The sequence below is a fragment of the Protopterus annectens genome, chromosome 15.part0 (genome assembly GCF_019279795.1).
Source record: "Protopterus annectens isolate FY-2018-M chromosome 15.part0, PAN1.0, whole genome shotgun sequence".
Lineage (NCBI taxonomy): Eukaryota > Metazoa > Chordata > Ceratodontiformes > Protopteridae > Protopterus > Protopterus annectens.
Genome location: NC_056749.1, coordinates 55,974,679 through 55,992,567, shown reverse-complemented (window position 1 = coordinate 55,992,567; position 17,889 = coordinate 55,974,679). Strand labels below are relative to the sequence as shown.

The following is a 17,889-nucleotide window of genomic DNA, read 5'->3' as shown; positions in this document are numbered from 1 at the left end:
GCTGAGCTATTCTACATCCCAGGATGCACCACCACTACTTCCCCAGATCTCGTTTGCCGCTTCATAGCAATAGACGTGGTCTCGACTTGGCTGGGCTAAGTACTATTTACTGACTAATTTTCTGTCAGAAAATTTCTAATTTTTCACCCAAAAGCTGTTTTAACAGCTACTTGTCGTTTCTAAGTGGTTTTTGTGAAAGTTTGTGTAGATTTTGTTAGCGCTAGGTTCCCGTTTATTTAGTGAGGGGTTTCCTCGCACTCTACTTCTAGTGTGTCATACCTTCTGTTACTTGACTTTTGTGTAGTAATTTATATATTTTTTCTAGCGTCAAGGTTCCGTTTTAGTTAGAGGGGCCTTGCCCTCATACTCTGCTAGAGCTGTGTTGTAGTGTCTACCTGTGGGCCTATCCCATTTAAATTAGAGGGATTTGGTACCTTTGTGGTAGTTTTTCTTGTTCTTTTTTTTTTTTTTTTTGAGTGTGTCTTGTAGAGATGTCGAAGGAGCATAGGCCTTCGGGTTTTAAAAAATGTACCAAGTGTGGGTACAAGATGTCAATCACAGATGACTATTCTCTATGTGTTTATTGCCTAGGTCCTAAACACCTTCAAGAGTCGTGTAGTGTATGTCACGCCTTTTCTTCTCGTGTCCTCCAAGAGAGGAAAAACAAATTGATTTTGAAGGGCCTCATCACCCCTTCTTTTGAGGAGGCTTTATCTTCTTCCCCCTCTCCTTCCAGGAAGAAGAAGTCTTCGGCTCTGACCAGTCCGTCAGAGCCGACAGCTAAGAAATCAAGGCAGGCTTCACCGTCGGCTCCACGGACTTCGGAGCCGAGGTCGGAACGGTCTGCCTTGATGCCTCCAGTCTCGACTCCTCTGTCTTCGGAGCCGAGTGCTCGAGCATCGAGAGACAGGTCACCTTCTTCGGCTCCATTGCTTTTGGAGCCAAGAAAGGTCGCTCACTCAGACTCTTCTACCTCGGCGACGAAGTCCCCGTCGGCTCCGAGGGAAATTTCTGTGCTGGTGGAATCTCCCTCGGCGCCGATACTGCTTGAGACTATTTAGAGCCGGTCCCCTAGTCTTTCGGAAATGGCAGAGCAGTCAACTCGGGCCCGATCGGTCTCTTCTCGGTCTTCGAGGATGTCCGATTCGGATATAGACAGGGTGCTTCAAAGGCTGTTCCAGTCTCCAGTTTTCCAAAAGTTAGTCTCGGCTCCAGCCCAGTCGGCTCCGGAGCCGATTGTCCACCCAGTTGTATTGGTTCCTCCTCCAACAGCCTCGGCACCATTGGAGTCGATGCTGGTGGAGCCAGTGGAGGTTCTTGGGTCGGCTCTGACCCTTACTCCAACCCCGACTTTCGGGTCGGAGTTTGGTACACGGACCTCCTCGGTCGGCCCCGGGGGTGACGCTTTGGGTCTGATGCTTTCGGTTCCGAGCCTCCCTCTCAGTGCGTCGGCTGCGGGAGTGCCGTCTACTGTTGTGGCCTCAGGGGTCGGACCTTCCCAGGACTCGGGGGGGGTCCAGCCTTCAGGGCCATGAGGACTGCTTTGGCCAAATCTTCCTTGGCTACCTCCACCATCTCTCCGGCACCTTCCCTTGACATGGAGACTTGTTCCTTTGTTGTCCCCCTGTCTCAAGACAGCGGAGCCCTGGGGCCTGAGGTCACCCCCATTGGGGATTCCTCCCTTCCTGGGGTCCTTCCGAGGCTTCTTCGGAGGAACCTCCCAGGAAGAGACAGTGTAAGAGGAAGCACGTCGACTCACCTGATGAGTCTCTCACCTCGGACACCGACCTCGATGATGCGGAGGGGTCCCCCAAGTCATCCTCGAATGATGTCTCCTTTGTGGACATCTTAGAAATCCTCAAGCAACGAGGCGACTGGCAGTCCAAATCCCCTTCCGCTGAGGAGTCGGTATTCCTCAAGGCCTTCGGGGCTCAGCCTTCCGCCTCCTGGGTGTCTCCGCCCTTCGATAAGCTCCTGGATTTGATCTCTCGAAGGGCGTGGGAGCACCTGGATTCTGTGGAACCGGTGCCAGCTCGCCCGAATAAATTTCTGTCAGCCCCCCCTGAAAAGGAATTCTTATCTAAAGGTGTGGCCGTAGATGCCCTGGTGGTGGCATCTGCTACCCAGCAAGATGTGGCAGAGGCTTTGATGTCCATCCATCCTCCTAATAAAGAGTCCAGGAGTATGGATCGGTACGGGAAGCGCACCCTTACTACAGCAGCCTTTACTTTAAGGTCTCTGAATTACCTGATGCACTTCACCAGACTTCAGAGGGATCTGGTCAAGGAACTTTCAGATACCCTCTCTGGTAACCTACCTGAGCAGTTGGCCCAGACGGTTAGCTCTCAGTTGGCTACTCTATCATCAATATCAAACTCGTCCATGAGGCTCATTTCATATGTGGCCGAAGGGGCGAGTAGAGTGGCGGGTACAGGTGTTGCTCTACGGAGACAAGCCTGGCTCAGCCTGTGTCATTTTGTGGAGGCCTTCAAGTCTTCCTTTGCCGATGCTCCCTTTGATGGGTCCTCCTTGTTTGGACCCAAGGTAAAGGACACCTTGACCCGCTGTGAACAAGAGGGTAAGACTTTGACTGCCATAGGGGCACGGTTTTCCACTCCCTTCCGGCCTTATCCCAAGGCTAGAAGAGGGGGGAAAATGTGGTTCCGCAAATCTCAGAAGACTTACCCCTCACAGCAGGATGATCCCCCTTCTAGAGGCAGAGGGGGGGGGTTTTCAGGAAGACGCCGTCCCAGAGGCGGCAGAGGCCCCCGCAACACTGGAGACCGCGAGTCCTTTCGTGGCTCCTCAACCTTCCAGCATCCCTGAAGGATTGCCCGACTGTGCTGCTCCGGAGCCAGTCGGGGGTCGTTTTTCGAAGCACCTAAAGGCCTGGGAGAATATCACTCAGGACCGATGGGTGCTCCGGATCATTGCCGGAGGTTACAACATCCCCTTTTCTCAGCTCCCCCCACCATCCTGGAAAATCCCGGACCCACCACCCAGTCAACAGGATCTCGCAGCCATCGAAATTTCAAAGCTGCTTCAAAAAGGAGTCATCCAACCGGTCCCCGAAGACCAGACCGGATTAGGGACTTACTCAAGATTCTTTTTGGTGCCAAAAAAGACCAGGGACATGAGGCCCATCTTGGATCTCAGCAAGCTCAACCGTTCTGTCAAGAAGTCCAAGTTCCGGATGGTCACCTTACAATCCATTCTCCCGCTGCTGGAGGAAGGTGTTTGGATGTGCTCCATAGATCTCAAGGACACCTATTATCATATCCTGATGGATCAGGCGTCCAGGAGACACTTGTGCTTCAGCCTGGGAGACAGTCATTTCCAGTTCCGCGCACTGCCCTTTGGTCTCACCACAGCCCCCAGGGTGTTCACCAAATGTTTGGCGGTGGTGACTGCTCACCTGAGAAGTCTAGGATTCCAGGTGTTTCCATACCTAGACGACTGGCTCCTAACTGCCACTTCCAGGCATCTACTCTTACAGAACCTTGCAGCCACTATATCTCTAGGCAACTCCCTAGGAATCACCTTCAATTGGGAAAAGTCTGTGTTGCTGCCATCTCAGCGCATACGATTTATCGGAGTAGAGATAGATTCAAAGCAAATGCAGGTCTATCTTCCTACAGAGAGGATAGAAATATTGCAATCTCAAGTTCGAGCATTGCTCTTCAAACGCCGAGCCCCAGCAAGGATGGTCCTACAACTGTTGGGTTCCATGTCGGCTACCGTTCTCCTAGTTCCCTTAGTAAGATTGCATATGAGGATTCTCCAGTGGCTCCTGTCAGTCCAGTGGTCGTATCAGGATCTCCCTCTCAGTCACCTCATTATGATCACGGAGACGTGCAAACAGGACCTCCGTTGGTGGCTTCTTTCTTCCAACCTGGATCAGGGGCGACCCTTCGTTCCTCCACCTCCAGCGGCCACTTTGACTACGGACGCCTCCCAGACGAGGTGGGGGGGACATTACCTGGGCAGGTCAGTCCAAGGCAAGTGGCACCCCTACGAGAGTTCCCTACACATCAACATACTGGAAATGAGGGCGGTGCTTCTATCGCTACAAGCACTACACAGTTACCTCCCCCAGGGCATGATTGCCGTTCAGTCCGACAACATGTCAGTAGTCTGGTACCTGAACAAGCAGGGAGGGACCAGGTCCTACCCCCTTTGCAGAGAGGCCATGAAAGTATGGGATTGGGCTATTGCAACCAACCATTTCTTGGTAGCAACACACATTCCAGGGAGATCCAATGTGATAGCCGACAGACTGAGCAGAACTATTCTCTCCCCGCACGAGTGGTCTCTGAATGACAGAGTGGCAACTCAGATCTTCAGAAGATGGGGAACTCCTTGTTGCAACCTCTTTGCAACTCCTCTCAACACAAAATGTCTACAGTTCTTCTCTCTCACCTCAGTTCCGGAGGGGTTTCCCAAGGACGCCTTAGTCCAAGCTTGGCCCACCGGCCTACTGTATGCCTTTCCACCAGTTCCCCTTCTTCCCAGGGTGATCCAGAAGGCGATTCACTTACAGTGCAAGATGATTTTAGTTGCCCCATACTGGCCTCGTCAAGTCTGGCTGCCCTTTCTTCAGAAATACGCACTGGATGGTCCATGGTTCCTGGACCAGGTTCCAGACCTCTTGATCCACCAGTCGGGACAGCTTCATCAGTCCCTTCACTCGTTGAGGTTGACAGCTTGGCTCCTCCACTTCCGACCATAGTCAGGAACCAGGTTTTGGACTCGGAAGTCATACATATCTTGTCCTCGGCCCACAAGAATTCGACTAAGAAAATGTATAACAGCAAATGGAAGAGATTCACCATTTGGGCCCAACTCCGGGGATTAGATCCCATTACTGCCCCGGTGTCAGAAGTTTTGAAATTTTTAGCTTCCTTATTCAATCAAGGTTCTTTGGTCTCTACCATCAAGGTTCAATTGGCAGCTATTTCTAATTTTCATGAAAGTATAGACCCACCTTTGATGAGCAATAAGTTGTGTAAAGCCTTCATGAAAGGTGCTGGGCTGCTACGAGCTCCGATTTCTCATCCCGCTCCACCGTGGGATCTTAATTTCATATTAGGTGCTTTGACTTCTTCTCCCTTCGAACCGGCAGCAACTTGTGACTTGAAATTTCTTTCTTGGAAGACTGCCTTTTTGGTGGCAATTACATCAGCCAGAAGAGTTTTGGAACTTCAAGCCCTATGTGTCAAACCACCGTACCTGGTTTTTCACAAGGATAGAGTATCCCTCAGGCCTAATCCATCCTTTATTCACAAAGTTTGTTCTAGTTTTTGTCTTCAACAGTCATTGGAACTCCCAGTTTTCTTCCCCAACTACTCAGACAGAGCGGAATACATCTTCCATTCATTGGATGTTCACAGGCAATTGCGTTTCTACTTAGATAAGATGCGCCAAACACGGAAAACAGATCAGTTGTTTGTGTCCTTTTCGGACAATAAATTGGGCAAAGCCATCACGAAGGTCACTATTGCCAAGTGGATCAGAGACTGTATTAGTCATACTTACTTCATTTCTAATAGAGAGCTTACAACCACTGTGAAAGCTCATTCTACAAGGGCTATGGCTACTTTGACAGCCTTTCATTCCAAGCTTGCCATTAGTGACATTTGTGCTGCGGCTACCTGGTCCTCTCCTCACACATTTATTTCTCATTACAAATTGGACGTGGCATCTTGGGGGCGAGCTTCCTTCGGTTCCACAGTTCTCAGGAGTGTTTTCCAGTGAGCCACCCAGGAATCAGGTGCTAGGGACGCTGTCCCATCAGTACAGAATGTAGGCGAGATAGGATCACATAACATCTTTTAGTTATGTACTTACCATAACTTTAGATGTATGGGATCCATCTCGCCTACATTCCTAATAACCCACCCTCCTTCCCCCTGCCTTGGAGATCAGAAGAGACCGTACGGTTCAGTTTAGCCATTTCATCTTGAATCACTTGGCAATGTTATTTCAACTGTCTATGACTGTGTGCATGTGTGCGGACAAACAAGATCTGGGGAAGTAGTGGTGGTGCATCCTGGGATATAGAGTAGCTCAGCCAATTAGAGACTTCGCTCTATAGTATAGCGTGCCGAGTCGGAGCCGAGGATCGGCTCCGAACCCATCAGTACAGAATGTAGGCGAGCTGGATCCCAAACATCTAAAGTTATGGTAAGTACATAACTAAAAGTTTTTACAGTAAGGCAGGAGAAACGCTGTAATTATTATACAAACAGGAGGGAGCAGCAGGTACAGCAGTACTTAGTAGGGGCTGGGAGGGCTGAAAAAATGTAGCAGACATGAGAACAGAGAGAAACAGTCGTAAATGTAACAACATCAGCGAATGTAACTAGACATTATGCTTCATTATGCAGAGGAATATGCATATTAATGGAACGTCATCAAGTACATTCGATCAGGGGACCTGCAGCATGTGAGGGCCAAACATGTTTAGCATTTGTATTTCATGTGTTATACTGCAGATATTCATTGGTAACAGGAGGATAGGTGTAGGCAGAAGAGTGAAGTTAACAAACAGAAAATACAAACAAATATATATATATATATATATATATATATATATATATATATATATATATGTATAAAATAAATAAAACTTCATTTTAATTAGTAGCAGTACATTCCTTTAAAGTAAAGTTCATGTTGGGAATTTTTATCACACGTGACAATCCTTGTCCTGTTTAGTTTTGGAATAGCTATGCTGATAGGTAAAACTAACACAGTTACTCTATTACTCGAGTTTACTGTGAAAAGATTACACCTGCTACTTTTTCCTGCTTTTTCATTTATCCAACTTCCCATAACAGTTGTGGGCTACCACATTTATAACAAACTTGTACGGCAATGGATCTTTTGATCAACAAGTTTAATAAAGACCTCCCATTTCAGACATTGACTGAAGGTGCTTTAACCAAAATTTGGACTTTTAGAATTCTGGAAATTTCTTTGACAAATGAGTTATCATAATGAAAGGCTAGTGGTGCAATTCTCTGCAAAGGTAAGTTATGGGGCTTTGATCCTGCCAGAAAAGAAAAGTTTAAGTGTTATGCAAAGATCTCTTCACCCAGTCAGTCAAAACCAAACGATCATTAACAAATTTGTAAGTGATCATATAATTGATAACAGATGCATGATCTTGTGGAATTAATGCACTTTTGTTCAGATGCAGAAATCCTGGTTGTTTACCTGTGAGCCTAAGAAATAGATATGCAAACATTATTTAAAACTGTTTTGCTATTTTAAACTAGTCTGACCACAAAACTGTAGCAGAACTGATAAATTACATTTCATATTTTGCAGAACAGTCTCGGATTTCTGAGTGGATAATAGCAGTGTCAGGTGTAACTGTATTAGCAGTATGTTCTATTCTCCTGTACTGGTCCCGATGCTGCATGCATCAAAACCCTGAAGCAATGCTCTTACCAAAGGCCCTGGTGAGTTTTAACATGTATTCATTTTTTTTTTTCATTCTTAATAACTTCTGTTGTTTCTTACAAAAAAAGACATAATCCTTAGAGACTTGTAATTAGCAACTACAATTTTATATAATCTTTGTAAAATGCAACCTTTTTGCTATAATACTTTAGTTCTTTAATGTTTTACATTAAGCACAACATTAAACATAAAACCTGATTTTAAATTGGTGTACTACAGGTAAGTGCCTTATCTGCACTCATCAGATTATCCTTAATTTTCAGGAACATCCACAAATGTACCTCAGAATCCTGGTCTGCCCCTTGTAGTAGCTATAATTTCATGGAAATCAGACAACATTGGTGTCTACTGCAACAAATTAAAGCTTTTCTTAGGACCCTGACCTACTGACCACATGTTCTTGTTTCCCCAGTCTAACCATCATGTACTAATTTAGAAATGCTAACAACTTTAAAGTATTTCTTTTGCCATCCAGAGTGATGGGCTGTGATGTCCTTCTCCTGCCCATGAACTCTATATATGCTACCTCTGAAGTCAAATGAACTTATGGAAAATGAAGCACATTTTCTTCCCTTTAGTCCAAGTTATTGTAATTTTTGTTTCACACAGAACCCCCTTGCAAACACATAACCATCTAACTGTACATTTTCATATATATTTTTCAGTAATGCTGTGAAGCTCATGTACTGCAGACTGTGCAATAGTGTTAACTTTGATAATGTCAATTAAACCCAATAGTTACAGTGAAAATAACGCCGGCATATTTCAAAGAATATGCATCTTAAAATACCATAGTATTCTTTTACCTTTATAGGTGAATAAAAGCAATGCTTCAACAATGTTCTTTGTTATTTATTTTTGCTCCAAAATATGAAATATGGGTTCTATCCCTAGTCTGTCTGCATAGATTCTTTTTCCAGTGCTACCACTAATGCAGCATACATTGAAGGTGCTATAGTCCTGAAGTGTGTTTTTTTTTTTTGACAGTTACAATAAATCACTTCAGAACTAAAATTCCATTGCATCAGGAATGCTTATTATATTTACTCATCCTGAAGACTAGTCAAAAACTGGCCATCCTTATATCATAGTACAGAACATATCATAATTCTAGGAAACATTTTACCCATAGTGCATTGCAATTCATTGTACTGTTTCCATCCTAGTACACAAACTAAAGCTTCACTCTTAGGAATTATTTTGGTATACTTTCCTCCTTCTCATGCAAACAAAATACAAATGTGTTGGTCCATATATGCCATTTAATAAAAACTGACACATGTACTTTGCTGATTTCTTAATTCCATATATTTTATTCTACACTTCTATAAAACATTTTCAGAAATCAGCATCACCCACTCCCTACTCCACCTATCTCCCAGTGTGGCAGAAAACATCTACACCATTGTTCAGTCAGGCAAAGATTATCAAATCATCTCAACCTCCCTGCCACAACTCAGACTCTCTAGTTCCCCATCTGCTTTGTAACTGTTACTTACTATTATATTTCATTCAAGATGGCCTCTGTAGTTCTTTCTCTTATTTTACTGTCAAGAAAATATTGTCATTAGTACTGGGAGATCTGCTTTGGTTACGAGTCAACTTTCTCAATGAAACCGTTATTTTAACTAATTTTACATAAACTATTTCATTTATTTTTTATTTTATATCCAAATGTTTTTCATTTCAAAATGAGTAGGCCTAAAAGTCTTCAGTATGATTCATCCTTAAATGAATACATTCTGAAATGTTTGTCTGCAGAAAATAACTTTAAACATAGAAACTTTCTAAACAGAATTAGGCGACATACAAGAAAACTTTAATGATTAATATGAATCCTTCAAAAACATTCTTCAGTAGGAAAAGGTCAAAAACTTTAAGCCATGAAAACACGTGCATCTGGTAATAATGGCAGAATCAAACGGAAGATGGGCACCAAGCAGGATTTCTTATTTTTAGTTATTGAACGTTTGTTTACTGGGAAAAAATCTGACTGAGATAGAGCCCATTTTCAGAGGAGGCCCAGGAGGAAATGCTCCAGATGTATGTCTTTGGTATGTGGGAAGAAATTGGAGCAAACCCACGTGAAGACAGGGAGGACATGGAGACTCCGTACAAACCGCACTGCAGATGAGAATCAAATCAGGGAGCCTCCTGCTGGGAGCAAGAACCTTAGCCACTGCGCCACTGCACCACGGCACCTGTTTTAACTAAAACATGTTCCTGTCAAACGTGACTGACTGTTTAGAAAACAGAGGGCACCTGTTTTAACTAAAACATGTTCCTGTTAAACGTGACTGACTGTTTAGAAAACAGAGGGCACCTGTTTTAACTAAAACATGTTCCTGTTAAACGTGACTGAATGTTTCGAAAACAGAGGCAGCAAAAACTAATGGAATTATCTAGGAAAATAGAAGGCGACAATGTGATTTATTGTCCTTTCTTTTAGGAATTGAAATACTGCAAAGGTGTCTTCCTAAATTATCTATGCATTGTAATGTGCCTTTAAGGTCCATCATTGTTAAATGCATGACTTGTGGGGGCTAACTTTCTAGAGAGCCATCTAGATATGTCCATGGTTAATGACAAAATGAAATCCACAGACCCTGCAAGAGAATTCAAACACCCCCACCCTGTCACAGCCCGAAATCATTATCAGATGAGTATTTAGACTGCTTAAGGCAAGCTTCTGCTCTCTAAATGTCTCTGGTGGTGGTCTACAGTATGACTCTGAAACCTGCAGTACAATATTTACCATGTGTGCACTCTTCCACAACATGAGGCTATGCCAATAGATACAGCAGAGGGTGCACATTCAGGCAGAGTTTGTCCTCTATTAAACACGAGGAACCTTTGGATGAGACAGTCATGGTGGATTACCATGTTAGGCAGAGGCAGGTGCAGGATGCTATGGCAGCAGCATATGTGGTTTACAGCTGTGGGTGAGATTAAACCTAACATGATTTATGCAAAAATACAGCCAGGCTATACTGCACCATACGTGGACTGTCCACAGCATGTTAGAATACAACCAGGTTATACTGCACCATGCATGGATGGGCCACAGTGGGTATCAGAATACAGCCAGGCTATATTGTACCATGCCTAGTCTGGCCAAAACATGTATCAGAATAAAGCTAGGCTATGCTGTATCATGTGTGGACTGGTCAGAACATGCATCAGAATACAGCCAGACTGTACTGTACCATGCATGGATTGAGCACAGCATTCATCAGAATACAGCCAGGCTATACTATACCATGCATGGACTGGCTACATCATGTATCACAATACAGCCAATCTATATTACCATGCCTGGACTGGCCGCAACATGTATCAGAATACAGCCAGGCTGTACTGTACCTTGCATGGAGTGAGCACAACATTCATCAGAATCCAGCCATGCTATACTGTATCATGTATGGACTGGCCACAACATGTATCAGAATACAGCCAGGCTATACTGTACCATGTATGGACTGGTCACAACATGTATCACAATACAGCCAGACTATACTGTACCATGTCTGGACTGGCCACACCATGAATCAGAAGGAGGCAAACCAAGTAACACGGTAGTGAGATGTGCCCCCAAGTAAAGTCCATATGATCCCTCGGTAGTTTCTTATGTTTTTGTTGCCTCAGCCTACATTCATATGCCGAAACCTCTGCAAAAAGATTATCCAGTCTAAGGGTGTACTCATCTGTCAGAAATCTAGTTTTCAACACATCCAAGAGGTGCTCAATCTCTACATGAAGAGAGACATTTCGACAGGTGTATAATATTCGGTTAATCTTTTCAGCTTATTTTTGCCTTTTTATCTAATTTTTGTTAAGCTACCCACTGCACATGGTGGAGTCTCTTGAAGTGAATGCTGGAGGGAATTAGTCATCATCTGCTGCTATTGTGACTAGTCAAATGAATAACATGCCTGAAGGTTCTAATCATTTTCACAGACTTGTCAGTAACCAGCCTAACCCCCCCTTTGAGGCTTGTATTATCAAAACAGGGAATTGTGGAAACCATTGATTCTGATGGTATGTGTGCTTTTCTTGAGGCTTTTAAGGAACCGGAGAACTTAATGTATAAACTAAAAAGACTTGAATGGCAGAGATTTCACTTTGAGGCGTGCCTTGAGCACAACGTAGTACCTAGGGGGCTGCGGATTTTAAAAATACCTACGCAGGCCTCTAGTGAACCATTGTTATTAAAATGTTGGCAGCAATTGAATCTTGACTTAAGCTTTAATTATTTAAGGCTATTAACTGAATATTATACACCTGTCGAGATGTCTCTCCGTGTAAAAATTGAGCACCTCTTGGATGTGTTGAAAACTAGATTTCTGACAGATGAGTACACCCTTAGACTGGATAATCTTTTTGCAGAGGTTTCAGCATATGAATGCAGGCTGAGGCAACAAAAACATAAGAACCTACTGAGGGATCATATGGACTTTACTTGGGGGCATATCTTTGTATGGCTGAAGAGCGAGTTTCATCACTCTAGTGATAAGTCCACATCTCAGATCGCACACCATGAGACCGCCTGTACTTCCCGTGTGACAGAAGTAATTACTAACAAAAACTAAAAAAACTCTGATGTTTTGTCCCCTTTGGCCATCTCTGTGACTGCTACACTAAGTTTGAACAGAGAGGAACACACAGAAGTGTTGAATACACCGGCACTTGCCATGCCCCCGTCTGCTGATGTCAGAACTGCTTTTACAGAGCTTCCAAACCAGTCAGAAGCTACACTTTCCAATGTGGCAGCTTCTAGTGTGAATAATGCTGCCAAAGATGATCATAAGTTCATAGGTAGGTACTAGGCTATCTGTCTGAAAGCATTTATAAGCCTAGCCAGAATGTGTTGGCTTTCGCCGCCCCCTTAGATTAGTTCCCTGTGCCTCTGTCCAGCAGAGCCACTGAAGTGATCCCCGGGGTAAACTTTCTGTTTACCATCCACTCATCAAGGTTTCCTTTGAAGAGTGTTAGCGAGGAGCTCTGCCTAATGTCGATTGGAATCTTGTTCCAAAGCATGGGTAGTCTCTGGGATAGGAATGTATCCATCCAGCATGTCCTATTTATTGTTGTGGTGAGGTTTAGATCCCTAGACTGTGTGGCTTGAGGAGATAAGATTTTCTTTAGTTGGAGCATGTCCATCAATTCTGGGTTGGACATGGCCTTGTATGTCAGGCAGAGATAACCTCTGAGTAGGCGGTATGTAACCGAGTACAGCTGAAGTTTCTTCAGTCGAGCTGCATAAGGCATCTGTTTGAGGCCAGTGATCCTCTTGGTGAGGTACTTCTGTAGTCTTTCCAGCTGTTGCAGGTGTCTTGTAAGGTACATCCCAAATGGAGCATTGTACTCTATGATGGGTCTGATGACTGATGAGTAGAGGGGCACAATGACCTTTTTTGATCTGGATGCGAACCCTTTTGTGATTAGGTGGGCCACATAGAAGGATTTTCTAACCACTTTGGCAATGCAATTATCAAAGGTGAGATTACTATCTACTTGGGTCCCCAGATCCCTTATTATGTCTTCCATATTTAGGGGACTATCACCTATGTGGTAGTTTGTGGGTACTTTGTTTTTTTTCAAAAGAGATGACTATGCACTTTTTGGCATTAAGCTTGAGGCCATGATTTTGACACCAGGTATCTGTCTCAGTGAGACCCTTTTGGAGGATGTCTGTGTCAGCCGGAGAGTCAGTTATAGCCCCTAGTTTGCAGTCGTCTGCGAACTTGGTCAGCCATATTCCTCCTGTGCTTGGCTGTACCTCTGAGAAGTATATGCCAAACAGGAGGGGTCCTAGGACTGAGCCCTGGGGAATGCCACTTGTAACTGGTTTAGAGTTGGACCTAGCTCCTGCAACTCTCACCATGTGGGTTTGGTTCTGTCCATGAGCCAGTTGGCAACCCATCTTGTGATGTAGGGGTTTATGTTCAGGCTGGTGAGCTTGTCTATAATACCAGAATGGGGAATGGTGTCAAAGGCCTTAGCGAGGTCTAAGTAGGCTGTGTGTACCACCTTTCCCTTGTCTATAGCCTTGATAACAGTCTCAAAGAAGTCCACCAGGTTTAGGAGGCATGATCTGCCCTTAACAAGGCCGAACTGGGTAGAATCCAGTGTTTGGAGGTTCCCAGTGTCTCTGTTAATGAGTTCCATGATGATGCACTCCATAGCCTTGCAGACCAAGCTAGTCAGGCTTATAGGGCGATAGTTCCTAGGGTCTGTTGTGTCTCTACCTTTGTGGAGCGGAACAACCGTTGCTGTGTGCCACTCTATGGGTATGTAGCCTGTGGAGGGGCTGAGTCTGAAAAGTGTGTTTAGGTGAGGTTTTAGTTCATCTTTGAGCTCGTGTAGGACACAGCCTGGGACACCGTCTGGTCCCATTGTTGCTGTGTTTTTGGCTTTGGAAAGGGCTGCTTTAACCTGAGTGTCTGTGATTTCAGGGACTCTACATTCTTCTGGTATGGTTATGGGCCCTTTTGGGGGTGAGAGGGGGTGAAGTTTGCACTGAACCTGTCTGCCAGGATGTTGGCGATATCAGTTGGTTCAGTGTATTTTGTGCCATTCTGCACTAACTCCAAGCAGATCTGAGCATTGCCATTTAGATTCTAGACATAGCTAAAGAATGCCTTGTGGTTATCTTTGGAGTCCTTGGCAATTTTTCTTTCAAAGCTCACCTTGGATGATTTTATGAGGGATCGTAGTTTCTTGCTGATACTGATCAGGGATGTCTTTCCTTCTTGGGATTTTACTCTTTTCTGTACTAGTTTCCTCCTTCTATTGTATAGCTTGTTTATGGCAGGAGTCCACCAGACTGGTTTCCTTTTCTTTAAGGAGTGAGTCTTGGTTTTTCTTGGGATGGCACAATCCATGCATTCTTGTAGGTGCCCGTAGAATGCATTAGTAAAGGATTTTGCAGCTTGGACAGTGTTATCCTTCAGCATGTGGGGCTTTGAAACTTTCCACCTCGGTCTTAAGTAATGTGAAGTTTGCTTTTGAAAAGTTTTTCACGGTGGTTTCCTTGTCCGGGGGTGGGGGTGGAATGTGGATATCCAAAGTGATTTGTTTATGGTCAGATCTAACCAGCAAGGTGTTGACCTCTGGTGTGGAACACCAGTCGCCCATGTTGGTGATGACCAGGTCCAATATGTTGTCACCTCTGGTGGGAGTGTTGACCAGTTGAATCATGGCATTTGAGTTTATAAATTCTAGGAAATGTTGGGCAAGGGAGTTAGTGCTTGAGTAGTTCTCCCAGTTAATGTTTGGGTAATTGAAATCACCCAATATTAGGGTGTTTGGTAGGACCTTTATGTTTCCCAATGTTTCCAGAAATGTAGAATGGGGGTTCCTGGGACATGGTGGGTGATCTGTAGCAAGCTACAATTTGAATTGCAGTTTTGCTCATTGTTAGTTGCGCGTGGATGATCTCTGAAGCATGGTGCTGTGCCACTAACCTGGAGGTGTGGGTATCCTTGATGAATATGGATACAGCCTCGTCTTTTGTATTTCGGCTTGGGTTCTGTGGCCGAAATGTACGGTATGAGTTGTAGCCTGGTAGTGCTGGGGTGCTCTCTGGAGCCTTAAATCAGGTTTCTGTTACTGCACATATATCGATTTTCTCCATACTGAGGAGTACCTCAAATGCGTGCATTTTGAGGTTTAGACTTCTGGCACTGAGTAGCATTACCCTCAGTTTTTGTTACTTGTTCTATTTACAGCAGTGGGTTTGTCTTTTGAGCCTTGCCTAAAAAAGGCACTATGAGGGTGGCAAGAGCCTTGGCCAGTATTTAAAAGCCTAAGGGTGACAGGTGCAAGCCATCTTTAGCGAAGCAGCGTGGCTTGTCAAGCATGTCATCCCAGGTGGACAGACACTGGATCCCCTGTAATGACACTAGAAACTTAGCCAATTGTTGAAATTGAGAATTTTTTTCTTTATACTGTGGTATCATTCTTGGTGAGGGCAGGATGCTACTCAGGGTCAGGGTCATACCGGCCTGGACTATGTGATCAGAGAGCTCTTCCATGTCTCTTTTCATGTAGTCCAGGGAGGTACGGCTCAGGTCATTCACACCAACATGGACAATGACAGAGTCATATTTGTACTTGTTCTGGAGTGACCTGAGTGCTTGTGTTATGTGGTGGATCCTGGCACCCGACAGGCAGCTAACAGTAACCTTCTCCTTATTCAGCCCAGTGAGTGGGACATCAGTGTGCCTGACTATAGAGTCACCTATTACTAGTATGTTGGGTATGTTATTTTGCCTTAAGGGCTGTGATTGTGTGGCACACTGGTTTTGTGAAGTATGTGTTTCATGGTTTGTGTTGGGGGGTGGAGGTTGCTTAGATGTCTGCTTTGGAGGTCTCTGTTGGATTTGCAGATTTTTATTTAGAGCCTCTGAGTATGTTTTCATGTATTTATGTGTGGTTTTTGCCGGTGCTGGTTTAATGGGTCTATGTGAGACTGGTGGTGTGATGTAAGTATTTCCCTTCTCTTCTTGACTGTCTGATCCAGTCTTGGGTTGAGAGAGCTTAGCTTCCAGTTTGGCTGTATAATTGCATCTCTCGTATGTATTAGTGTTTGGTGGTAGGAAGAGAGGGTTGTCTGTGTAAATGAGGCAGTTGTAACATTGCCTCAAATGCCCAGATTCACCAGTTGGACTGGAGAGTACACCTGAAACTGCCCATTGGACATGTCTGGATAGGTACAGTGAACTGTTTTACTGGATGGCTGGTAAGGTCAAATAGAGAGCCTTGCCCTTCTGTACAGTACAGGAGGATCTAGTGCTAGGGTTTATAAGTGCTTGCTAGAAGTTTTGAGCAAGTTCCAGGCTGAGAAATGAATGGTTTGAGCTCTTAAGATGAAAGTTTGTCTAGTTCCAAGGGAAAAAATGAAGAGGAGCCTTCGTGGAGCCAGGAATAGTTATACCCTCGCTAACCGGTGCTGCCCTTATAGCAGGGAAATGAAAGAAATAGAAATTTGCCCAAAATGGTCAAGGAACTACTAATTTCTGGGCTGAAACCACTCCTCCAGGGACAGATAGGATACTCAAAGCTCCCCTCTCTCACAGGTGAACAGAGAAACTTCCTTCTATACAAGTAAGGTATGGGCAAACACAGAGATTATAGCACAGCCCTGAATTCAACACTAACCTGAAAACTGGACTATACTAGCTTAGAAAGGCAGGGCACAAGTATATTTAGTTTCAGAAAATAAAGCAGATACACTCAAAAAACACTTTAAATGCACAGAAAAGGATACTTATTGTTATATATCACAGATCAGAGTTGTAGTCAATGCCCCTAGTAATAACGTAGGAAGAAACACAAATACAGTAAAAGCAGATGAATAAAGTGCAATTTTTTATATATAAAACAATAGAGAATGAACAAACTGATTTAAACAAGTTGCCCAATTAACCAGATAAAAAGCTCAAAACGGAGCCTTGTTTCAGCAGTCTTCAAGCAGACAAATTCTAACTTCACACTCCTGCTACTAGGGTGAAGGGGAACCTCCTCCAAAAAAGATGGCCTGGATCAGTGCTCAAGTTATACAAACAAAGTTAAATTCAGCAGGCCTGAATCTGGTCTATGCTACAGCAACAAGGTGCACCAATTTCAGAAAGAAACAGTTCAAATGAGCAGGCACAATAAGCCTGTGACCAGAAATTCCCAGCTCAGAAGGGCAGAATCCAGCCTCTCCTCCCACAAGTGTGCAGACCGCAAACCCTCTTAATGTAGAATAACTGGCCTGAAGCCCAAGTAACTAATACACTTTTAGAATAGCAGACACTGGGCCTTCAACCAGCAATTTCCAGCTTAGAAGGATGTAAGATACCTGTCCTGCCACAACAGTGCAGACCACAAACCTTCTTAATGTAAAACAACTGGTAGTAAGGTTAGAGAATCTTTCAGCTTCAACGGATGTTATTTTCCTCAAACCCTTTTATGGCCCTTCCTCTCACCACCAAGTTGGACACACTGAACAAGAGAGGGCAATCGTTGTCAAGGGACAGGAGAAAGAGGAAGGCCTCCAGGGACAAGTGTTCACCAATGTGAAGAAAAACCTTCATACCTCATCCGAACAAGGACGAGTTTACAATTTATTTAATTTTTCATTAACTTCTGTACAACTAGCAGTCCTCAACAGAGGTGTGAGCTTTGTTCCTAACAGTAAGTCTAACATTACGGATATTATTGTTGATATTAGACTATTTGCTCGTAAAATCATGCTTGAAATATTATTTGGAACATGGAACATACCTGTTTCTGGTAATATTCTATATAAACTGAGTACTTTCTGCCCACCCCTCATTGCATCCGTGGAATTCTTTTTGAACTTGTGTGAAAGGGATATTTTTGAATCTTTTGACAATGTCAAACAGTGTTTTTGTAATTTAAGCCCTGAGGAAA

The 17,889-nt window shown here is 44.2% G+C and overlaps 1 protein-coding gene across 1 annotated transcript in view; it reads left to right on the top strand.

Moving 5' to 3' along the window:
- LOC122790097 overlaps nucleotides 1–17,889 on the top strand; it is an 883,343-nt gene that overhangs the window by 717,983 nt on the left and 147,471 nt on the right. Inside the window, exon 6 of the mRNA XM_044057668.1 lies at nucleotides 7,333–7,466. Coding sequence (XP_043913603.1) covers nucleotides 7,333–7,466 — 134 coding nt within the window. The remainder of the gene's footprint in view (nucleotides 1–7,332; nucleotides 7,467–17,889) is intronic.